Consider the following 25,849-nt stretch of genomic DNA (forward strand, 5'->3'; position numbering starts at 1 on the left):
GCTAATTTTTTGATTTATTGTAGAGATGAGGTCTCGCCATGTTGCCCAGGCTGGTCTCAAATTCACGGGCTCAGGCAATCCTCTTGCATCAGCCTCCCAAAGTGCTAGGATTACAGGCATGAGCCACCACGCCCAGCTATTTTCTTTTTTATTATTAGAAAATTATGAGCTAAGATGTGAATGTTGGACTTAAGAAAAACTTCAAAGACCTGAAAACATGTATTATCTTCCAATTTTATAAGTACAAAGCAGCAAACATTTTAAACTCACAGTATAGAATATGAATCAACAGAGCTCAGAAAAATATCTGAGATTAGAAAGAAGATAATTTGAAAGACAGAAAAGAGAAAACAAATGCCATCCTTTCTCCTCTATTAGTGATAGCTCAGGAGGAAACAAAAAGAAATACATACTAAAATATAAGCTATCAAAAAATTCTATAAAAAATTTCTAAAAAACTAAGCTATAAAAATTCTAAAAATTCACATCATAGAAAGGCAATTTCCACAAGAGTGTGGATAAACTAAATTATGCAAGTAACTTCTAATACAAGACATTAAAGAGAAAATAAAAATAAATCTAATGATGCAACTGAACTATATAATTAGTCCTTTCAATTTCCTACACTCTCTCCTTTGTCCACTCCCTCACATCTCTTTGCAAGTACCCTCTTCTGGGCCACCGTAGTAGTCTAGAAGCTGAAGAATGGGGTCTGTTTGGGAAGAGGTACTATGCACATAAGTACTGCTTCTGGTTAGTGTGAAGGGCACAGACTTTGGGTCCAGACGGGCTTAATTGTAAATCTCTACTATCTACTAGCTGTGTATTAGCTTTAGAAAGATAATATCTTCTGAGTCCCAGACAATTCATCTATAAAGTGAAAATGATAAAATACTGTAGGCTGTTATGAAGACTAAGTGATATAAAACATATAAAATGCTAAAGAGTGCCTGGCATATTTAATGGTGATAGCTATTTTTCAATAGTTTATTCATCACATTTTCTAGGATTGAATATAAAACAGAGAAAATGTTAAACATTTCCTCAAAGCCAAATGGGAAAAAAATGTAAAACCAAAAGTCTCGTGGATATATAGACTTACTAACAATTCCACTTTCTTTTGCTCCAATTTACATTCTGACTTTGGAGGAAGAACCTCAGTATTTTTGTGACCATCATGGTAATTCTCATGTCCTGGTTCCCTTGGTTGACTTTCAATAGTCTTTGGATTTCCGTCACCAACAGGAGAGGTGAGAGGAAGAATAGGGGAAGAAAAATGTGGTTTCTGAGTGTTAAGTCTCTGTTTAGGTGCAGAAAGCAGCTGCTCTGGAGGTAAAGAGGTTGATCCATCTTGAAGTCCAAGTTTTTGGCTTTGTTCCTGAAGGGCTTTTTCTCGCTGAAGTTGCTGTCGACTTTTCTTTAAGGGGATACGTCGCTGTGGTTCAAATGTATCTATAAAAAAAAGAGAATGGAAGAAAATTCCTTTGTGTGAGAGGTAATAAATTATAATATCTCTAAGAAAATAAAACATTAAGATTTCATAACTCTACAAGTTCCCCGAGCCCATTCTCTATCATTAAAGCACAGGGAAAAACACCCATCTTCCTGTGGAACTCCAATAGTCCTCAGATCATATGGTTAATATTCAATAAGAACAATCCCAGATCTTAATTTATCTTCAGAGAAAGTCCATTTGTCTGTGAGTGAGGCCTTAGGACCCTAAGTAAGTTTGCTTTTCCAACTTGATTTGATAATTATCAAAAGAATCAACTAATTTTGATCAAACTAGGGAAATGACTATGTTCTCTGTCAAATTTGTTATATGATTCTGTCTGTTGTGAAACAAAATGGTGGCTGAATCTTCAAATGGGACTCTTCTCTCTTAAATTTTAACAGCATTTAGGGCAATTTTACACACATTTAGGTGCCATAACAGAAATGCAATTGAGAAAATTCTGTTATTTCTAGGAATGTTAATCCTAAATCTTCTTTCACCTAACAGAACAACTAACAACAAAGTCTAGTTAGGCTCTAATCAATGCATTTAAACTAATCTCAATAGTAGTCTGAGCAAAGCAATAGAGAAAGATGAAACAACTGGGGAAATTTTTTTTTTAAAGTATAAACAAAATAATACTACTTCTATTGTACTTTTTTGCATTGTCCAAGCCAGTGTTAACCTCTCAGGGCAGACAACTGTAGAATGTGTCTCACATTCAAATTATTTTTAATATGCTTGATAAACAGCATTCTCTACAAAATGTCTGGGAAATGAAATTATGATGAGTACTTGTAAATGATGAATAACTTATCAACAGGACTTAAAATCTTTGAAGGAACACAAGCTTATTATTTTTTTTACATTTTTTAAACCTTTTTATTTTGAAATAATTATAGACTTAAAGGAAGTTGCAAAGATAGTACTGAGAGGTCCCACGAAGAATTCAACCAGTTTCCCACAATGGTAGTATCTTATATAGTTTTAGTACAGTGTCAAAACCGGGAATACAATACTAGTACAATGTATGTGTATAAATTTATGTCATTTGCTGAATTATATTGCAAGTTTATGTTAAGTAAACAAGCTCCCAAACTAATTTTCAGAACAGCGGTACCATTTTACATGCTCATTAGCAAAGTATAAGGGATCTGGGTCTTCTGCATGCTTTTCAGCATTTGGACTTTTCACTATTTTAAAACTTTAGTTCTTCCAATAGCTATTTAATGGCATCTAACTGTGGTTCAAGTTTATTATTTAAATTGCCAAACAAATAGCCCGATTACAAAGTGGGCAAAGATATGAATAGACGCTTCTCAAAAGAAGACATACAGGCAGCCAACAAATACATGAAAAAATGTTCAGCCTCACTAGTCATCAAAGAAATGCAAATTAAAACCATACTGAAATACTACCTAACTCAAGTCAGGATGGCCATCTTCAATAACTAAAAAAAACAACAGATGGTGGAGAGGATGCAGCAAAAAGGGAACACTTCTGCACTGTTGGTGAGCGTGTAAACTAGTACAGCCTCTGTGGAAAAGTGTGGTGATTCCTAAAAGATCTAAAAATCGACCTTCCGTATGACCCCACAATCCTCCTTCTGGGAATATACCTGGAGGAACTCAAATCACTATGAAAAAGACACCTGCACATGCATGCTTATTGCAGCATTGTTCACAATAGCAAAATCAGGGAACCAACTGTGCTGCCCAATGAAAGAGAATTGGACACAATGGAGTATCACATAGCCATGAAGAAAGACAAAATTATGAACTTCACATCAACTTGGATGGACTTAGAGTCTATAATATTGAGTAATCTTTCACAGAAACAAAGAACTGAGTACCACATGTTCTCACTCATAAGCAGACCTTGAGCAATTATAATACTATAAAAAAGGGATTGGCAGTAGTGGGAAACTGCCAGGGGAGGGGCGTACACCTCATCAACAAGGGTACCTGTATAATGAACATTTATATACCTAACTGAATTGTATACCACATCTTTAAAATAAAAAGTTTAAAATTTTTTTAAAAATTGCACAAGGTACAGTTAAAAGCCCTATAGTCACAGTCCCAGTTTTGCTTCTGTTAAGCTCAGTGACCCCAGGGGAGTCAGTTAATTACTCAAAACCTCAGTTTTCTCATCTGTCAAACTGGTTACAAATTACCTGTTTTACTTAACGCAGGAAGTTGGTGTAAGAATTAAATATGTATAGAACTTTTTTTAAAAAAAGATACAAGTATTATAAAAGCAAATGTTATTGATGATTTTAGTCAGAAATACAAAGTATTCTCCTGTATTTTGGAACAGAAACTTACTCTTGACTACTGATTCTCACACCATTGGAAAATGTCTGACCACTCAGTCCAACTCATTAGCTTAATCAACAGTCCCTCTGAAATTTAGTTACTATAGTTTTTATTTTATTTTGCATTTTTTCAGAACCTACCTATAAGATTGAAAATGCTAATTTTTTCATTCTCAGACATAAACAAATCAGGCTACTCACAAACAGAACATAACTGTCTGCCATATTGTGTACTGCAGGTAGCAAATACCAAGAAGATTGTGAGCCGGGTTTGGTGGCTCAGCCTGTAATCCCGCGCCTTTGGGAGGCTGAGGTGAGTGGATTGCCTGAGCCCGCAGGTTCGAGAACCGCCTGGGCAGCGAGACCAGCCAGACCTCATCTCTACAATAAATCAAAAAGTTAGCCGGGCGTGGTAGCGCACGCCTGTAATTCCGGCTACTCAGAAGGCTGAGGCGGAAGGATCGCCAGAGGCCAGCAGGTCGAGGTTGCGGTGGCTGGGAGCGGCCACTGCACTCCAGTCTGGGCGACAGAGTGAGACTCCAACTCAAAAAAAAAAAAAAGAAGATTGTGGTAAATGAGCAGCATAAGTCTGGTAAAAAGGGGCAATTTATAGTCTCCTATTGTCAACTGCAGTCATTTAAATATTTAGATCATTAGCCGAGCTCGGTGGCTCAGCCTGTAAGTCGCGCCTTGGGAGGCTGAGGTGAGTGGATTGCCTGAGCCCACGGGTTCGAGACCTGCCTGGGCAACTTGGCAAGACCTCATCTCAACAATAAATCAAAAATCAGCCGGGCGTGGTAGCGCATGCCTGTAATTCCGGCTACTTGGAAGGCTGAGGCGGAAGGATCGCCAGAGCCCAGCAGGTCGAGGCTGTGGTGGCCGGGAGCGGCCACTGCACTCCAGTCTGGGTGACAGAGTGAGACTCCAACTCAAAAAAAAAAAATAAATAAATTTAGATCAGTGAGTCAGACACTATTATTTTTCAGGATTAAAATATAAATTTTTACATAAAATATTCTGATTTTTAGATGTAGGAAACTATATGAATCAGGGAAATCTAGACTATGCTGCAGGGTGAAATCTTAGTATTTTTTAATTGCAAGGGTTTATTATTCATTGATGCCATATGCAGAGTGTTGCTAGCCACCATGATATGGGGAGGATAGCGAGCTCAGGAAAGTTTTGCTATAACAATTAATTGCTCTGACCAGCAGTGACATAATACTTCTGCTCACAATTCAGTGGCTTGACTAGTACCCGGACCTCCACTAAACAAGCAAAAGGCATATGATGGTCTAGGAAACAGCACTAATGAATACCATCACTATTAACTTATAAAAATAAATTTAAAATTGGAGAGAGACAGAAAAAGTCAAATTAACACATTTTGGGGGTTAATAAGCCAACAAGCTATCAGTTTGTGATTTCTGCTCCATATCCTTTAAGTCCTGCTTACTCCATCACCAAAAAAGATTTTAATCATGTGCTAATCTTTCCCTTCCTTCTATAATAGCCATATTGTATCTACAAATATTTCTACAAAGCATTCACTTTTTTTTTTTTTTTTTACTTCATATAATATTGCCAATAGTCATCCACATTGTTCATGCTGATGTAGTCATTCATTCCATTGTGTGAATACACCAGAATCTGACAACCTTCTTCCACGGATAGACATCCAGGTTGGTTATAGGAATTTTCTTCTGTTACTTTCACAGTTATGTCTCCTTTTTTTTTTAACATGTTCAAGAATTTACTTTGGCTATTATCTAAGGACTGTTGGACCATAAAGTATAACCAGGAGAAATGTCAAAGTGCTTTCCTAAGGGAATCATCCCCTCTAGCAGCTATTAGCTTCTATGGATGCATTTATTTTCAAAATATGATATTGACAGGTGTTTTAATTTTTGCCAATCAAATGAATGTAAAATGGTATCTCACTGTGCTCTTGATTTGTAATTTTCTGCTCTTTAATGGTAAGGAAAATCTCTTCACTCTTCCTTTTCTATGATATTCTATTCATGTCTTTCATCAACATCTCTTTTGGCTTCTATTTTTTGCTTCAGCAGCAGAAAATTAGAAAACATGATTAAAAACAAGATATTTCAATATCAGAAGTTATCACTTACCTAGAAACAAATCTAACAAAAAGATATTTAGGACCTCCACAGGGAAGACTCCCAAATTTATTAAGAGACATTAAAGAAGACCTAAATAAATGGAAACATATCCCATGTTGGTGGTATGTTAATAATACGAAGGTAAAACTGATTTAAAGATTCAATGCAACTACAATAAAATTTGTTTTCCATGAAATTCGATAAATATTTTAACAATTATATATGAAAAGATTCAAGAATGGCAATAAAACATCTAAAGAAGAAGAGCAAAAACAACAAACTCCTGATATTAGGAATATTATGGAGCTTAAGGCAGTGTGGTATTGGTACAGGAACAAACAAAATGACCAGTGCAATAGAACAAAGAACCTAGAAATTGATTCATACATGTAGGAAGCATTGGTATATGACAGAGGTAGGGTGTAAAATCAACAGCAAAAGGTGGGATTGTTAAATAAATAGACCCAGGGAAAAATAGTTATCTATATAGGAAAGACAAAATCACATCCACACCATACAAAAATAAAAATTCTCCCACCTTTGTTTGTTTTTTTAAAAAGAATCTTACTAGAGTACAATGGTGTGACAATAGCTCACTGCAGCCTCAAGCTCCTGGGCTCAAGTGATCCTCACACTTCAATCTCCTGAGCAGCTGGGACTATAGGTGAGTAGCTGGGATTACAAGTATGCACCACCACTCCCAGCTAATTATTAATTTTTTTGAAGTGATGGGGTCTTGCTATGTTGCCCAAGCTAGTCTTGAACACCTAGGCTCAAGTGATCCTCCTGTCTCAGCTTCCCAAAGTGCTGGGATTACAGGTGTGAGCCACCGTGCCCAGCCCCAAAATTTTCAATAGAAAACAAAAAGTAGTATATTTTAGATATTATAGTAGGAGATTGATTTCTAAAGGCACAGAAATGTTGGCTATTAAAAAATGACTGATGAATCTGAATATATTAAAATTACTTTGTTCATCAAACGTAAAAGTGAAAAAACAGGTTACAAACCTGGAAGAAGATATTCATAGTATAAATGGGAAAGAACTACTATCAAGAATAAATCACTCTTGTGAATAATTTCTTTAATTAGAAACTGACAGTGGCTGCACTGTTTTCTCACTTTCATTTTTTCATTATTAAATTCATCACATATCAAATATATGTATGTATGTGTCACACACATACTCTTCCAATCTGTACAGATTATTTAAAAAAAGTTAAAAAATAAAAAATGAATGAAATATATAAAATTACTGTTTAAGAATAGACACAAATGCTCTTTTGGAATACACAAGAGAATTGCGTTTCCCCCCCCCCCCCCCAAGTCATATCACATGCTTTTGGAAAATGAAACAAGTAGGAGTGACACATGTCATTTACTGGTAAAAGTATTTAATGGCCAATATTTAATCTTCAATCTTCTTTTCTTCCTGCTATGGTGAAAACAGATGGTGTAGAGTAACTGTGGAGTAGTCACCTGCAAACCTATGCTAGATATGAAACTAGAGTGAAAAATACATCTTTATTATTTTAAACAATTCATATTTTAGGGCTATTGGTTACTTCAGCTTGACTTGACTTAACCTGAATGTGTAATTACCAATACCTCTGAAATTCCTTATGTATTTTACCCTTTGCTGATCACATTCCCTTGCCTCTCCACCAAATGTAGTTATGCATCTCTTAACTATGGGGATACCTTCTTCAAAATGTGTCACAAGACAATTTCATCAGTGTATAAACATCTTAAGAGTATACTTGCCGGGCTCGGTGGCTCAGCCTGTAATCCCAGCACTTTGCGAGGCTGAGGTGAGTGGACTGACTGAGCCTGCGGGTTCGAGACCCGCCTGGGCAACTTGGTGAGACCTCATCTCTACAATAAATCAAAAAATTAGCCGGGTGTGGTAGCGCATGCCTGTAATTCCGGCTACTTGGAAGGCTGAGGAGGAAGGATCGCCAGAGCCCAGCAGGTCGAGGCTGCAGTGGCCGGGAGCGGCCACTGCACTCCAGTCTGGGCGACTGAGTGAGACTCCAACTCAAAAAAAAAAAGAGTATACTTACACAAACCTAGTTGGTATCACCTACTACAGACCTAGGTTATATGGCATGGCCTACTGCTCTTAGGCTTCAAACCTGTATAGCAGGTTGCTGCACTGAACATTATAGGTAATTGAAACACAATAGTGGCTATTTATATATCTAAACAGAAAAAGTATTGTAAAAATATGGTATTATAATCTTATGGGATATGTGTATATAGTCCATTGTGAACTGAAATGTTGCTATGCAGTGCATGACTGAATATATTATATATACAGTTGTCCCTCAACAAATGAAGGTGATTAATTCCAGAACCCCTCATGTATACCAAAATCTGTGCATATTCAAGTCCTGCAGTTAGCCCTGCAGAACTTGCGGATACAAAAAAGTTGACCCTCTGTATATGTGGGATTTTGCATTCTTTGATACTGTATTTTCTATTGACACTTAGCTGAAAAAAAAAATCCATGTATAAGTGGACCTGTACAGTTCAACCTAATGTTGAGGGGTCAACTATAATTACACCCATTATATTAACATACATATTAATGCACATGGCTACAGTTACTATATTCCCACTGGTTGTACAATAGCCTACTAGATGAATATACCACAAGTTATTTATCTAATCCCTGGTTAGTGAACATTTTGGTTGTTTTCAACTTTTTAATATAATAAGTAAGAATTGTTAACTATATTCTTGACCATGTTCCTCAATGTATATACTGCTGTCCTTATTTCTGCTGGCAACCAACTGCATCTTCCTAGTTTATACTTTTCAGGCTGAGGAACAGCCTTACTTGGACCCTAAAATCTTCTAGTTTTCCAAATGAGAAATACAATGTGAAAAGACTTGCACACAGATCTGGGAGTTCTAAATGCCAATCTCTGTATTTGGTCATAAGTATACAAGAATGTTAAGGTGCTTTCTCTGTCATCAAGGTGGTGACACACTAATGATTTGGTGTCCATGTTTTTGTCTCAAACCATGGACCTTGAAGTTTGGGTTCTTGCCAACCTCCATCTACCCCAAATTGCAAAGATAATTCAAAATATATTTCTACATGACAAAATGTATTGTTTAATTTAGAATGCTACATTAAGAAAAGCATTAAATCTCCCTTATTCTGGAAAAATCACCTCTGCTAACACATAAACTCTGTGAAATCTTCCTGAGTTCCATCCAACCCCAGCACAGTGAGGTTCCTCCTACCTCTAAAGCAAGCTCCTGTACATCTCCTACTACATTATTTTATGGTTTGTCTGCTCACTAGACTATTGGAGTCAGATCAGAAGCCAGGGTGCTTGTACTCTGTAAGTTGGAATATGTGAATGGATGTTGAAAACACCAGGCAAAACGATTTGAATACATCAAGCCAGATAAAGTCAGTCACACAATGTAGTATAATATGTATTATAGAGCTTTTAAAGACCTCTGAACCAATCAAAACGTGTCCAGTCTGCATCATCTGTACTGGCCCTATAACACTAATTCCTTTTCCACTTGTCAGCCCTAGATCAGTCTCACATCTATGCTAAAAATGCACAGGCTACCTGAGCAACATCCAATTTTCCCACAAACTCTAATAAAAAGCATGGCAGGATTTATTTTTCTCTCAAAATAGTTACATATGGTAACACCAGGGTCACCATACAGATTTTTATGAAATTTCAACCATAAGCAAAACACAGTTCATATCACTCAGCGTTTTCCATCAAGTATCAGCAAACTTAATTCGCTCATTAATTTTTTTCTAAATACAAGCCCATTCAATGATTATAAAGCGGGAGGAGGCAGCACAGGATTTTAGTTTACCCCGACGTCAGTAAGGCTTTTTGTACAATGTAATACGAAGCCTTCCATCTAACCTCTCAAGATCCTTTCGGTGAGCTGACTCTCAAGAATTAGAAAGAACTGCGAAAATCATCTGGCAATCAGAAGTGAATGCAATGCCCCAGATGTATCATGAAAAGCACCGAACTGTTGCGTTTATTCAGACCTCAGTGCTCCCCTTTTCCCAATGGTTATCTGCTTCTAGAAATCCATCACAATTCCAGTACAGCGTGTGCCCCTCCTCCCCACCCTCCGACCACTGGTTCGTGCAGCAATCCTCCCGGGAGGAGACCCCAGGCAGCAGGCTCACTTCCTCCTCCGAGTCTCTGGAACGGATTCCTGGTCCCTCTTTCCTAAAACACGTCAGGTCCCCAGGCTTCCCCTCCGCGCGTGGCTTCAGGTACATCCATGTCTGGAACCCGATCCGTGCTGTCCGCAAACTTACTGCTCCATCCTCTCACACAGGTTCTTCCACGACCCCAGCCCCTCAAAAGCTGCAGCCCCGCCCCTTCCTCTCAAGACTCCCAAAATGAAACTTCTGCACGCTCATCTCGTTACCTTTAGTTTGCTTTAGTCTTCTCAGCTCCTCCTCAGAGAAGCCGGCCCAACCCTGCGCCATCCGCCCCGGCTGCCTGCACCCCCGGGGTGCCCAAACCTCGGAGCCCCGACTGCCAACACGGCTGCCCAGGCACATCCGGGTTCCTCTCGGCCGCGGCCAGTCAGCCAATCAGCTCTTCGAGCTCCGAACGCAAGGCCCTCTCCGCCTGGCGTCAGAGTCCCGCTCGCTTGTGCGCTGCCTTCCGCAGTGCCTGACAAACTGCCTAAGGATACCTGACCACGCAAACATTCACGGCCCCTGACTCGCCTCTGCTCTTCTCACAGTGCCTCATGAGCGTTGACTAATCGCTCCAAGAGATAAGAGGGGAAAGGGTGACCGGAATAAGGGTGGAGATAAACAGGCAGTTAGTAAGTGGCTGCGAGCCGGAGGCGGGATCGAGAGGCGTGACCGCCCCTTGGGGTTCTCCGCGAGCTAGCCTTGCGTCCCGGGGCAGTTGGGAAGCCGCGCCTTTTGCTGAGAAAACGGCGAGGAAGCCTCCTGCAGATTGGCTCAAAAGACCATATTTAGGTTTTTAATGAGGAAGAAACATTTAAGAGAGCTGGCTATAGTTCATGAAAAGGGAACAGGCTCGTTTGACGTAACCTGGCCTCGCAGTCCGCAGCGTCTCCCAGATTTCTCCTGTTAATGTTTCCTTTGTGAATGATTCCCCGCTGATATGTCACCTTTCTCCTAAGGGGTTTCTCAGGAAATAGATCTCTCCAAGAGTCCATCGCCATTGTTTTTGTGTCCAGAGTAGACTATGTAAGACTTTTCTTAGGCTCCTACCTGGAGTCCTGATGCCGAAGCTGTTTTGACTTGAACACAAATATCTCTAGGCCTCCGTGTCCTAACTTTAAGAGGATCTCAAAGATTGAACGATGCCCGGCGTCAAGATACACATTGAGGATGATTTAAAAGATACTAGTTATTTCAATTGTCATGTTTCTTTTTTCATTATGTTGCAGTAAAAGCAAAACGCCTCCTTATCTAGGCTACATTGCAAAACCCCAGGTGTGACTTTCTGACTTTAATGTGTCGATATTATGTTTTCAAACAAACAGAAAGGAATAGACTGGAGAATAAAGCCATACCAAGAAAAAAGTTGAAAGAGTAATTCAGATTTAGTAAGTGATCAGAAAGTGGAGGATGTTTTCGAATTTCCTTTGTAATCTTTGAGCTTTTAAACCTCAAAGAAGTGGTGAAGTCGTTTCTGAAATTTTAGAGCTGCCACAGACGCTTCATTTTAAATGCGGACTCATTTTTCATAACATTTTAAAAACTAAAGTGCCGTCCAAAAGGATTACAGGAGACAGTTTCATCCAGTATTTGAACATAGACTAAATTACATTAAAGGTATAGGTTATAACTCCAAAATAGGAGATGGGGATCAGTGCCAATTTTTGAGTTAATTCAGTATTCGGTTTGCAGGCAACAGCCACCTAGTTCATCTAATAACACTGAACCACCTTGTGTTCCCCATGTTGAGTTTTATGAATAAATGTTCTTTAGTTCACTTTGGGGGAATTTCAAGAATGATCAGTAGTCTTAATAGAGATGGAAATTATGGTATTTTAAAAGGTTTTGCATTGGCCCTGAGTTAAAACCAAACCATGAGTGAGATATAGTAAAAGATAATAGCATCCATCTGTATAAAATTATAATTTCCAGTTTGCAAGGTTCTCAGTCTCCTGTTTGTTGTTTCTGTTGGCTCTCGCTCATTGTAGCTGGTTTCTTCAAGTGATGTATTATATAGTATTTTAGTAGGAGCTTATCTTCAAAGAAGTTCTTTGTTCTGTGCAAGTTCTGTTCCCTGGGCTGAGAGAGTGTGTACAGACTGGTTTTACAGGGCTCTGGAAGTTTCCGTTGTTTTAAACTAAGGTGAAATTTTAAGCTTCTAATAGAAATTTGGATTCCACTTCCATACATGATACAGACCTCAGGTGTCAGGATTTTTTTACATGCCTTAAAAATATATATTATATAAATATATATATATAAATATACACACACAAAAAAAATATTACAATATGTATATATATAAAATATTACTTACAGATCCTGGGCAAGGAGAACATATATATATGTAATACATATAATATTATGCACAGATAGCAACCCCCTTTTCCAGAGCAGTAGACAATGTTTTTCTAATTCTCTGTGATCACATCCCATCGTTTCCAGGCTTTCAACTTTATTTCAGCAATCTTATCTTCAAGTATGTGTAGGAATCCTGTTGGGAACCAGCCATGGAGGCCCACTGAGCGTTAGGGATCAGGAGGGGCCGTTGACCCCGAGACCACTAGGATGCGTTTGGGAGCTATTTGACCCCATTTCCTCCCCCTTTCTACTCAGCACTAACCAGATTAAGCTCCTGTGAGCTCAAAACATAAAAACTCTGAGGCTGGGACGGACACAAGCTAACTTTAGAAACTCATTGCTCCCATTCTTCCGCAAACTGTAGTTTTGGCTTTCACACAACTTATAATTCAAACTCGTGTCACACCTAAGAGCCTTAGTATTGGTCACAGGCTTCTGGGTCATGATCTTAGGATTTATTGAAGGTGTAAATTGTAGAATATAGTTTTAGAAGACAGCCATTTTGTTGAAAGAATGCGGCTGGGTTACTTGCAGATAGCCCACTGTGAACTTTGGACTGGGCCACATTCCAAACATTCTGGGATGGGCCACTTTCGTTTGTAAAGTAAATACTTAAGCTTCTACAGAATTGTTTAACTTGGCATAAATCAATCAGCTTAGGATGAAAAAGGTTTATAGAATATGTCAGTCACGGATTAGGTTATCCTTTGTTATGGGATTTTAAGATTATCATATGAAAAGGGTTTAAAGGCAATCATTGATTAAGTTTTTATGGATTAAGGTTTCTGGTGGGTGGGGGACGCCCCTCTCACATCTGACTTTGTGTATAAAAGACCCGTTGTAATTCCCAATAACACACATTCGCTTCTGCACTAGACTGGAGTCCAGTCTCTTTCTTTCTCTCTTCTTCCCCACAATCGCCGACGCTGTCTCCACCTTTGGGGTATCCTGAACCCTGCTGAAGCTGGTCTCCGGCAGAATCCCAATCCCTAGGACGTATATTTAGGTAGAGTCCCCCTTTCTGTGTCTCTTTTACTTTCTTATAATTTCTGTGATATATTTTTTTAGTTTATACAAGACATGTAGTATTCAGCATTTTTAAGTGTTTATGGGAAAGGACCTCCTGTGACAACTTAGACTATAATGTTGTCTGCAGTTGATTCTACATCAGAGCAGCTAGAGTAATCTTTTTAAAATAAAAAATCGAATCATGTCTGAATTCCAGTTCCTACATGACCCTACAGGATCTCACCCCTGCCCACCTCTCTTATGTTATGATTTGGCTGTCCCTCCCTTTACTCCACACTCCAGCCAAATTGACATTCTTTGGTGATTTAGAATGTGCCAGACTCTCCTGCCCCTACCCCACTGCTGCCTACCCAGGGCTTTTCTAACTGCTGTTCCTTTGACTATGATCTTTACCTTTTCTTGCTGATTCTTCCTTCTTCTTTATTTAGATTTTGGCCTAAACATCCACATCGATTTTTTTATGACCACCCTGTTTAAATAGTGCCCCCACATTTCTATATTCTTAATTACTTTTACAGTAATAGTTACAATTTCTCAAGCTAGTAACCAGAGATAAGAACTTAGAAGACATCTCTCCCACTGAGAGGTTAGGTTATGGCTTTACCAGGATTTCCCTTTGAACTTAAAGCTACCTATACCCTATTCCCTACCAGTTGCCTGCCTATCTCTCTTTCCTGCCTGACTCTTCATTTCTGTAACCTGGAGTCAGAAGACTGCCTTCCCCAATCTTTTGCCCTCCTTGTCCAGAATCTGTAAGTAAGAATTTTTGAGCTTGTTTCCTATTATGGTGGTGTTTTTCATTTGTACCTTCTATCTGAAGAACAGGGAACTACCCCAAGTTTTCCCCAGGACTCCAGGGAGAACACAGGGTTCTGCTTCCAGTGCCAGAGCAATGGTTAGGCAGGCATAGATGGACACGGGTCAGACAAGAGTCACAAGGGTACCTGCTGGTTAAAACAGGTTCTTGTGAGGGAATCTCTGGTTGCTGGTCAGACAACTAGATATCAGGCTGTCCACCAGATAAAAAGAAGTATCCCATGAAAGTCACTCTATAGACATCCATATCTAGCTCTCCTTCATTTTCTGTTAGGATTGGGTTGCTAGCCACTCTGGTATGTAACTCAATATGGCTATGAGCTCCAAGGCAATAGGTTTTCATCTCTGTTAGATTTATCCTTAAATTGTTAATATCATGATGCTATTTATAAATAATGGGATTTTTTAATTTCAATCTCTAATTATTTTGTATCTATATATGCTATTGTCTGAATGTTGGTGTCCTCCACAAAATTCATTTGTTGGAACTTAATCCCCAGTGTGATAGTATTAACAGGTAGACCTCTAGAAGATGATTAGGTCATGAAGGCAGGGCCCTCGTGAATGGTGTTAGCATCCATATAAAAGACGCTTGAGGGTGCCTGCTTGTCTCTTCTGCCTTGTGAGTGTGTGGCAACAAAGAGATAGCTACGAAGCAGAGATCAAGCCCTCACCAGACACCAAATCTGCCAGCATCTTGGTCTTGAACTTCCCAGCCTCCAAAACTGTGAGCAATAAATTTCTGTTGTTTGTAAATTATACAATCTAAAGTGCTTTGCTACATATAAATAACATTAACTTAAGTTTGTTAATCTTGTATCTCCTAACCATGATAAACACACTTATTAGTTTGCAGTAGGATTTTGGGGGGAGATTTCATTGGATTTTCTACACAAACAACCATGTCTGCAAATAAACACAGTTGCACTTCTTTTTTTCCAATCTAACCAGATTTTTCTTTCTTGCCTTATCACGTTGGCCTGACCCTCCAGTACAGTGTTGAGCAGAAGTGAGATCAAGCACCCTGTCTTGTTTCTGATCTTAAGGGAAAATCCTGAAGTCTTTCAGCATTGTGTGATGTTAACTAGGTTTTTAGTTAACATCACACAACCCTTTATCAGGTTGATGAAATTCCTTTCTGTTTCTAGCTTTCTGAGAACTTTTAGCCAAATGAACAATGGATTTTGATGCATACTTTTTCTTTTGTGATGATCATTGATCATATGATTTTTCTCTTTCAGGTTGTTAATATGGTCATTTGCATTGATTGTTTGGCCAATGTTACCCCAGTTTTGTATTTCTGGGACAAGCTCCAATTAGACATGATTTTTAAAATCCTTTTTATATATTGTTGGATTAGGATGACTAAAATTTTGTATAGAAACTTTGCATATGTTCATGAAGGATATTGGTCTGTAGTTTTGTTTTTTGTAATGTCTTTGTCCAGTTTTGAGACCAGGGTAATATTCCACAGAATGAGTTGAAAAATAGTCTCACCTCTTCAATTCTTTAGAAGACTATACCATTCATGTTAATTATTTCTTATATACTTGTGGAATTTGCAAGGGAAGTCATCTGGAATTTCCTTCGTGGGAAGTTAATTTATGTCTTTAATAGACATAGGGCTATTCATATAATCTATTTTTTGAGTGATTTTTGATAGTTTTTTCAAGTTATTTGCCCATTTTATCCAAGTTTTAAAATGTATTGACATAACGTTGTTCATAATATTCTTTTATTTATGCAGTAAAGGGTTAAATCAGTGGACTTGGGATGCTCAAAACCTTTCCAAAGAAAGAACTGGCCTTGACTGGTCTTAGGAAATACACTCTAAGCCCTTGGAATATCCCACCTGATAAGATCATCTCTATACACCTGGAGCCTTTGGCCTTACCATATATTTTATGCTAACAATGTGGTTTATGGTATATGCCTGCTTTTGTTTTCCTGCATTCCTGTGTTATACTCTATCAGTTTGACATCTGAAGGGACTGGAGATTGGGTAGCTAAAATCAGTTATATCAGTGCTCTATGCCTACACATGACTGACTCCCTCAATAAGAATCTTACACACCAAGGTTCAGGGGGAGCTTCCTGGTTAGCAAGCAATACTTCATATGTATTGTCACATATTGTTGCTGGGAGAATTAAGTGCTGTCTTTACAAATACATGGAGAGAGGGCAACTATAAGCTCACACCTGATTTCTCCAGGACTCCTCCCTATGTGTGTGTGGGTTTTTTTTTGTTTTTTTTTTTTGCCTTTGCTGATTTTAATATGCATTAATTCACTGTATTAAACTGTAACCACAAGCATGACCTTTTATCTCAGTTCTGTAAGTCTTTCTGGAACATCATCAAACCTGAAGATGGTATGGGGACTCTCACATACTTATTACCTTTTTTTTTTTTTTTGAGTTGGAGTCTCACTCTGTCGCCCAGAGTGGAGTGCAGTGGCCGCTCTCAGCCACCACAGCCTCGACCCGCTGGGCTCCGGCGATCCTTCCGCCTCAGCCTTCCAAGTAGCTGGAACTACAGGCATGCACTACCACACCCGGCTGATTTTTTTTTTTGATTGATTGTAGAGAGGAGGTCTCGCTGCCCAGGTGAGTCTCGAACCCACGGGCTCAGGCAATCCACTCACCTCAGCCTCCCAAAGGCGTGGGATTACAGGCTGAGCCACCGAGCCCGGCTGCTTATTACCTTTTAATATCTGAAGATTTGGTAGTGATATCACTTCTCTAATTACTGATATTGGTAATTTGTGTATTTCTCTCTTTGAAAAAATTCTTTTGGTCATTTATTGAAGGTTTATTAGTGTTATTAATTTTTCTCCAACACAATGCTTTTAGTTTTGTTGAACTTTTAAATTGATGTTCTATTTTGTTGATTTCTGCTCTAATCCTTACTATTTTATTTCTTCCACTTTCTTTGGATTTCATTTGCTCATCTTTTTCTAGTTTCTTAAGGTGGAAATTGAAGTCACTGATTTAAAGCCTTTCTTCCTTTCTAAAAAGATGTTTAATGCAATAAATTTTTCCCTAAGTATCCCTTTAGAAGCATTCCATGAATTTTGATATACTGCATTTTTATTTTCATTCAATGTAAATAATTTTTCATTTATCTTTTGATTTTTAAAATTTAGATCATGGCCTATTTAAAATTTCATTATTTATTTTCCAAATGTTTTAGAGATTTTCTGAAGACCTTTCTTTTATTTATCTCTGTTTTTGATTCCACATGGTCAAAAAAGTAGTTTGTATAATTTGAAACCTTTTAAATTTGCTGAGACTTTTTAAATGGCTTATAATATGGTTTCCCTAAAAAAATGTTCTGTGTACAAATGAAATGAACATGTGTTCTATTATTTTTGAATAAAAAGTTCTGTTGGTGCCAGTTTGGCCGATTTTGGTTGGTTGTATTATTTTAAGCCTCTGTATGCTTACTGATTTTCTGTATACTTGTTCTATTATTTTTTGGGAGATGAGAATGGAATCTTCTATTATAATTGTAGATTTGTCTATTTCTTCATGTCATTTTCTCAGTTTTGCTTCATGTATTATAAAACTTTTATGAGGTGAATAAATGTTTAGGTTTATTTATATTCTTGATTCTTTGACTTATAGTTAAATGATCTTTTCCCCTCTAATTTTGGTCTGATATCTACTTTGTCTGATATTAATATAACCACTCTAACTTTTGATAAATATTAGCATTAGTATATCTTTTTCCTTTTTTTTTCTTTCCTTTTTCTAATAATTTTATCCATTTGCTTTGTAAACTTATTGGCTGTACTCTTTGTTTTGTTATTTTAGTGATTCCTTTAAGGTGATGGTATGTATTTTTAACCTAGCATAATCTATACCGCCAGACATTCAAATCATAGCACCTTGCCTCATGCTGTTTCCTCTCTTGCATGTGCTGATCACCTGGAGGGAGCCACGCTATGGTTTCTTTTTCTATGCTGCTCTCTCCTTTCTGATACCTTGGCATGCAAGTTCTAGTTTCCTTGTACTATGAATTTTTATATTATACCGCATATGCTATAAGAGCCTTATAAATGTATACCTACACTTTTCCCCCGACCTTTTTGCTGCTGTTTCGCACATTTCACTTATACTTATGTCATAAAATGCATGCTGCAGTGCTATTATTTTTGCTTAAACAGTAATTTATCTTTTAAAGAAATTTAAATAAGAAAGTCTTATATACTTACTCAAGTAGATACAATGTTCTGTGTTCTTCATTTTTTTGTATAGATTTAAATTTCCATCAGGAATCATTTTCCTTCTGCTTGATGGACTTATTTTAGTATTTCTTATAGCATAGGTTTGCTGATGATGAGTTTTCTTAGCTTTTGTATGTAGGAAAATTTTTTGTATTTGTTTTTGAGACATTTCACTGAGTATAAAATTCTAGTTTGACTTTTTTTCAGTACCTTTATAGATGCTGCTCCACTCTTTTAGTTTGCATCCTTTCTGATAATAAATATGCTGTCATCCTCATCTTTGTTCCGTCTTCATACATGTCTTTTTTCTCTGTCTGCTTTTAAGATTTTTACTTTATCACTATTTTTTATCAATTTTAATATTATGTGTCACGATGTAGTTCTCTTTATATGTTTTTCATACTTGGGATTTTTTGAAATACTTGAATGTGCAGCTTTATAGTTTTCATCAAATTTGAAGCATTTCTGGATATTATATCTTTAAATATATTTATACTTCTTTTTTTTCTGTTTTTGTAGGGTTTCTATTAGACATTAGCCACTTGAAGTTTTTCTATCTTACTGATGACCTTTTCATTTTCTTACATCTTTTTCTCTCTCCTTGCTTCATTTTGTAGTTTCTATTGCTACCTCTTCAAGTTCACTAATAGTTTTAGTATTTTGTTCTCCAGTTCTTAATCTTCTATTCATCCCATCCAATGTATTTTTCATCATGGACATTGCAGTTTTCATCTCTAAATATTCATTTAGGTTTTTTTATTTTTAAAGACATTTTTATACCTTTTCAACATATGGAATATAGGAATGACAAATATTAATATCTTTGATGATTACAATAGCTGTTCTGGGTAAGTTTCAATTGATTCTTTTTTTCTCATTATTTATATTTTCCTGCTTCTTTGCGTGACTGACAATTTTTATTTGATTGAAGACATTGTCAGTTTTCCTTTTTTTGTCCTAGCTATTTTTGTTTTTCTATAAATATTTTTGAGCTTTGTTCGGAGATACAGTGAAGTTACTTGAAAATAGCTTTATCTTTTTGAGTCTTGCTTTTAGAATTTGTGACATAAGCAGAGAAGTTATTAGTCCAAGATGAATTATTTCCTATTACTAAGGGAAGAATCTTCTGAATACTCTATCAAATGCTTTGGGAATTTTGAAGTTTTCCAGTCTGACTAGTAGGAAGAGACACTTTACCTGGTCTGTGAATGCTGTGTAATATGGTATATTTGCACAGTCCTTTCCTTGGTGTCTTAGTCCATTCTGTGCTACTATAATAAATAATACAGGCTGGATGACTTATGAGTAATAGATATTTATTTCTCACAGTTTTGGGGGTTGGGAAGTAAGATCAATATGTCAGCAGATTTGGTGTCTGGTTAGGGCCTTGTCTTCACTTCCAAGATGGCACCTTGAATGCCACATCCTGTGAAGGGGAGTGACACTGTTTGTCACAGTCGAAGAGAGTAAGGGCCAAGAAAAGGTGGACCCACTTCTAGAAGCCGTCTTATTAAGGCATCAAACCCAATCATGATGGTGGAGCCCTCATGACCTAATCACCTCTTAAAGGTTCCAATTCTGTTATGTTGGCAATTAAATTTTAACATGAGTTTTGGAGGGGACAGACATTCAAACTGTAGCACCTTGCCTCATGTTATTTCCTCCCTTGTATGTGCTGATTACCTTGAGGGAGACTTGCTGTGGTTTCTTTTTCTATGTTGCTCTCCTTTCTGATACCTTGGCATGCAAATTCTAGTTCCCTTGTTCTTCTTGTACTCTGAATTCTGTCTCCTCAACTAGAAGTTCTACAGGCTTTAGCTACTCCCTACCCCCAAATGCTGTGGCCTTGGTGATGTATATTTTTCAGGTCAACCTGGGCTTCAAGGGTGTCAGCTTAATGGGTCAACCAGCCAAGCCCCAGAGAGGGTCGTGGAGGGGCTGGTAAGCCTAGCCCCACAAGAGTCAGCTCTAATGGGCTGGCAAGCCAAGCCCTGAGTGTTGCGGTTGGGGGGGGGAGGGATACTGGCAAGCCTAGCCCCCAGGGTGTTGGCTCTAACGGGCTGGCAAGCCAAGCCCTGAGAGTGTTGCTGGTTTCGTGGGCTGGCAAGCCTAAGCCCCCTGGGTACCTCAGCTTCTGTACCTCTCATCTTCCTCTGGCAGCTCTCCTGGTTCAGCTGACTCTGTTGGCTGGCAAGCCAGCCTCTGGGGTAAATGAATTTTCGACTCCAATGATCTTCTGCAGCTCTTCAGGTTGCAGCTCTTCAGGATCAAGGTTCTTGTCTCATGCCCAGGAAGTATGAGGGACATGGACAACTGGAAGGTGAGAAAGAAGAATTTATTGAGGACAGAAAAGCTCCCACAGCTGGGGGGTGGGGGCGAAGGGGTTGCCCATCTAGGGCTGAAAACCTGGTACTTATATAGCCCCAAGTCCCAGCCGGTTGGCTAGCACTAGCTGTGAGCTGTAGCTGTTCTGACTGGTCAATATTAAGGTAGAGACCTAATGGTGAGCTGATTGGTTGCTTTTTGATCCCAGCAGTGAGTACCTAAGCTCGAGCTTGAGAGGCTTGCAGGGAGCTTATTTACCAACACTGAGCTTGAGATGCCTGTCCGGAGTTCACTACATTGTTACCAGAGGACTCACCTGTCTGTCTGCCTAGCCTTTCTCTAGCTAGCTCCTGTCTCATTGGGACTCTCTCAAGGCTGTAAACTGGCACAATGATAGGGCATACCTCATTTATTTCTAATCTTCTCTCAGGGATCACTGTCCTTCATTGCCTGGTATCCTGTGTCTTGAAAAACGTTGTTTCTTATACTTGATCTGTGTGCGTATTTGGGGTTGATTTAGCAGGGACTGTAAATCAATTCCTGTTACTCTATTTTGATCAAAAGGACAAGTCCCAGCCTAAGTTTCAACTATTATTGCCCACTTTTGAGGAAACTGAGGTACCAAAAGATAAACTTAGTTGTCCAAGCTTGCACAGTTTCATAGTAGTAGAACAGGAATTAAAACTTGATCAGTATGACTTCAGAATACATGAGCTTAACTACTCTGCCATTCTACTTTTTTAGTATTGTTTGGTTTGCTAAGAACTGTGACAAAAAAAAATCATTAAATTCTTATGTAGCTCAAAGGAACAGAATGAGAATGACTGACAATCCTAACTCCATACTCCTATGGTATTTATATTTTCAAAAGAGTATGCTTATTTATTCAGTTGAATCTTAAGTCAGTGAATGATCACATATTCTAACAAAGAAAAAAGAGAGATATTTGGGAAGTATAGCAAAAGTTGGTTTTAGTCATTAACTTTCCCAGTTTCACACTACCTTGGAATTTTCTGGCTTGGTTTCCATAATTTGTTCTTAATTTTTGCCAACTTCTCTCAGTTTACTCCTCAGATTATTGAAGATGGCCTAAAAGTAATTCAAAAGCTTGCATATACTTTTGGGAAGCATTCAGAGCATTTTCTGTCAGTTTTCAGATTCCAATTTGTTCTATTGTATTAGAACTTTTGTTTGTCCCTGAGTGCATAACTATTAGGTAGCAGTGAGAGCTATATGGGAAAATGGTATCTGTTTATTGCTGTATTACAAGTAACTAGAACAATGACTGAGACAGTGGCTTAATGTTGTTGAATAAATGGATGGATGAATGAAGTATGCTGATGATCAATTGAAGGAGCCAAAGAGAGCCTGGATTGGGCAAAAATATACTGTAGACAGCATATCGAGTATTAAGTGAATACCTAGCACTCAGAAAACTGAGTTTTGACTATGTGATGTTCTGGCTTTGGGATATGTTTTCTCCTTAAATTTGAATACATTTACATTTTGATTTCAGAATTTGTTATTCTTAAAATAAGGAAATCATATTGACTCTAAGTTCCCAGAAGACTGAGTTTCTCATTTATTTTCTATATGCTATCGTCACTGGAATATTTTAAATATGTTTTCCAACAAAAAAGCAGTTCCTTTTAAGTGTAGTAGTATTTCAAGCATTTTTTAAAATGTGAAAACATATTAAAAAGTATTAACTAGAGCTGCTGGGCAAAATAGTTCAGTTTAATAGTTTCCATCAGTCGTCAGTTTAATTGCCATGTTATTCTGCCAGCTTTCTCCTGAAATAATTGGCTGAATGAAGTCATTTCATTGGATATTTACAAACACAGACTTATAAAGGGGGTATCTGTCAATTCCCCTTTGACTTGGAAATGACTGAGGCTGACCTGGCAGTACACTACTATTTTGGGCTCAGTGTATTTTCATAGTCGCTGATTCAGTAAGATGATGGGAAGGAAAGAGAGGAAGGTAATACTTTTGGCTGTTATGCTCAGTCTTAGTTTTATAATTTTGTAATTTTTGTAATTTTTGCTGTGAAAAATGCAGGAGTAAAACCCTGGTTTGGTTTAAGTCATAAAATGGTTAGATAGTGATTGTGTGTGTGTGTGTGTGTGTGTGTGATTATTAGAATAATTTTGTTAAGTTATGAATAGTGTAGAAGAAATCTACAAAACTTTGAGTATGTATAGTCAAATCTTTTTTTTTAGTTGGAGTCTCACTCTGTCGCCCAGACTGGAGTGCAGTGGCCACTCCCGCCACTGCAGCCTCGAGCTACTGGGCTCTGGCGATCCTTCTGCCTCAGTCTTCCAAGTAGCTGGAACTACAGGCGTGCGCTACCACGCCCGGCTAACTTTTGATTTGTTGTAGAGATGAGGTCTTGTCAAGTTACCCAGGAGGGTCTCGAACCTGCGGGCTCAGGCAATCCACTCACCTCGGCCTCCCAAAGTGCTGGGATTACAGGCTGAGCCACTGAACCTGGCCTATAGTCAAATCTTAAACACAGGCTTAAGAATTACTAAAATGAATTACTAAGGTCAGTTTGTTAATGTTATTGATTTGATATTTTGGAATAAAGTGTTTCTGTTTTGGATTAAATAATAAGATTTTATTTTGAAGGCATAATGTCAAATGGAGAGCAGATAAGATGAAGATTAGGCTGGAAATTATTTTATCTCAGGTAGCCTACAGGAAATTCCAAAAGACAAGATCAATATAAATAAAAATTGAAGCAGAATGCCAAATTGTGGTACTATAGATTCAAGTTTTAAAATGCCAGTCCCTGCTACCTAGAAAAAAAGTTAATGAAGAAGCTTCAGAAGAAATTCTAGCTGTGGTAATATGTACTATGTGATAGTTTCATAGGGCTATTTATAGTCTTAAAATATTAAAGGGATGGAAGATTGGAAATATGACTATTTTAGATAAGCTGCTTGTTAAAAATAATCCAACAAAATAGTAGTAAATGTCTTAAGAGTCACATTAAGAAGTGAGTTGGTTAAAGCTAATATAATTATTAATAGTATAGAAAAAATGAACCCAGATTTATTTCTTATTTGAATGTGCATTTCAGCTACACAGGAAGATGATATCGCTTAAAGATGACCCCACAGTAATCTAGTGTGAATTTTGTGTCTATTATTATCATTTAAATTTGGCCATCTCAATCACAACTTATAAATTTGGTGAAAACCCATTTTCAGCTTATACGGTAGTAGCAGATTGTGTAGGACATGAAGTCTATACAGTTTTGTGACATCTCCTTAAGAAAAAAAATATAACACTGTAAATAAACATTTATAGGAACTTGGAAGCCTCAAGCAAGTGAGCACTCCCAAAGCTTGAAATTTAGTAGCTTCAGGTCAATCTGCTTCTGGTTAGCAAATTTAATTTCATTTATATAGAGAGAAAAGATTAATGGTAAGTAAAGAATAACTAGAATATCAGACTGGTGGAAAAAGGTGTGGATTGGAATTTAAGACCTGTATTCTAGTTTAAACTGACTCATTCATTTCCTTGTTCATTTACTGAAGGCAGCATTGAAAAGGCATTGTGGAAGTGGCTGTGAATACAAAGGCCCTGTGCTTAAGGAATAAAGCACCCCATGCCCAATATGAATTTGGGAATAGTGTACACTCTAACCCTCTTAGTGGGACACAATAGACTTCAGCATATTAATGGCTCTGAGAAATTTTACTATTAAAAAATGAACAGATCACACATACAAGGATTCACTTCATTTATTCCAGTTTTTAGGCTCTTTTATTTTTAAATGTGTGTAGCATAGTAACATCACCTGGAAGACATTTTGGGAAGTGCTGTTATGAGGAATTACCTCGTTCAGCTTTCTTGAATTATAGCTGTTCTTAGGTTTTCCTCTTTGGCCAAGTAGAAACTCTCATTCTTATCAGGTAATGAAATCAACATTCCCAGCAGTATATTTAGACAGATCTGCACACTTTGGATTTAGCTTGTAATTCTTTTTAAATACCACCCCTCAACCAGAGATTGGCAGTGGGATGTGAATAGGTGCTTAACTGTAATGGTGGGACTGGCTCTTCATAGCCCAGGCTTGTTTTTCCTGAGAGAAGACTTTCCTTTAAGCATCCTTCAGTTATTTTAAATGAGCTCTCTGCTTTAGTGGTGTTGCCTTCTGTGCTTGTTTGTAGAGGTTACTACACTTGAGTGTGAATACCACCCAAGCAGCCTGTGCTGTGGTTGGAGGCCCAAGCAAAAGTAAGATTCTACCCTTTCTTCAGAGTGTTTCTGAATATAGAGGCCTGAGAGGAGGCCACTTGCCAAGAATGGCTTGGAATTTAAACTTAATGCCAGAGTCACCACACCTTTTTTTAGGGTAATTACCACTTAACCAAACATTTCTGAGTTCCTTATAAATTGGCCCCCTCAGTCACTTAACCATTTTAGTAGCTCTTCTCTGAACTCAGTCCAAGTTTTCCACAATTCTGGTAACGGGGTGCTCTGCAGGGAATTCAGCATCCAGGTGCAGCAACCTTGCCAGGGCATTTGGTGTTCTGGGAGGGAGCAAGAGAAAGATGACAACCGTCCAATATCCCTTAGGCTCTCATAAATGTATGGCAGCTTTCCAACCAAGAGAGTTGAGCTCACAATAAATGAGTAGGTGAGTAGACTGGAAATGGCCCTTTCCTTTATTTAGGTGGAAGAAAAGCCAGTGCCACTGGCCTACAAGCAAGTAGTGATGGTGTGTGTAAATTTGAAGAAATCCTTCACTTTAGGTGACATGGCCACACTTAACAATAAGAAATCATTCTAAAGGAGAAGATGAAAAGTTCCGACAGGGAGAATTCAAAGAAAGACAATAGCCTAATCTGAAAGTTACCATTGCTCTTTTTCAGATTTACACTATATTTGTATACATTAGATTATGAAAGTATTATTTTTATTTTCTTAGTGTTTTATGG

At 37.9% G+C, this 25,849-nt stretch overlaps 1 protein-coding gene across 3 annotated transcripts in view; it reads right to left on the reverse strand.

Moving 5' to 3' along the window:
- GORAB (golgin, RAB6 interacting) overlaps positions 1–10,524 on the reverse strand; it is a 23,932-nt gene extending 13,408 nt beyond the window's left edge. The window contains exons 1-2 of one of the 3 annotated variants that reach the window (XM_021719231.1): positions 10,365–10,524; positions 1,103–1,452 (exon numbers count right to left, since the gene is read on the reverse strand). Coding sequence is in view for 1 of the 3 variants with exons in the window: in XM_008071446.2 (XP_008069637.1) it covers positions 1,107–1,452; positions 10,365–10,500 (482 nt within the window). In the remaining 2 variants the exon portion in view is untranslated. The remainder of the gene's footprint in view (positions 1–1,102; positions 1,453–10,364) is intronic. The other 2 variants (XM_008071446.2, XM_021719232.1) reach the window with 2 other exon arrangements.
- Between the last annotated feature and the right edge of the window lie 15,325 nt (positions 10,525–25,849).

This window comes from Carlito syrichta, unplaced genomic scaffold, assembly GCF_000164805.1.
Source record: "Carlito syrichta isolate Samal-C Ts95f unplaced genomic scaffold, Tarsius_syrichta-2.0.1 Scaffold314330, whole genome shotgun sequence".
NCBI classification, from domain to species: Eukaryota; Metazoa; Chordata; class Mammalia; order Primates; family Tarsiidae; genus Carlito; species Carlito syrichta.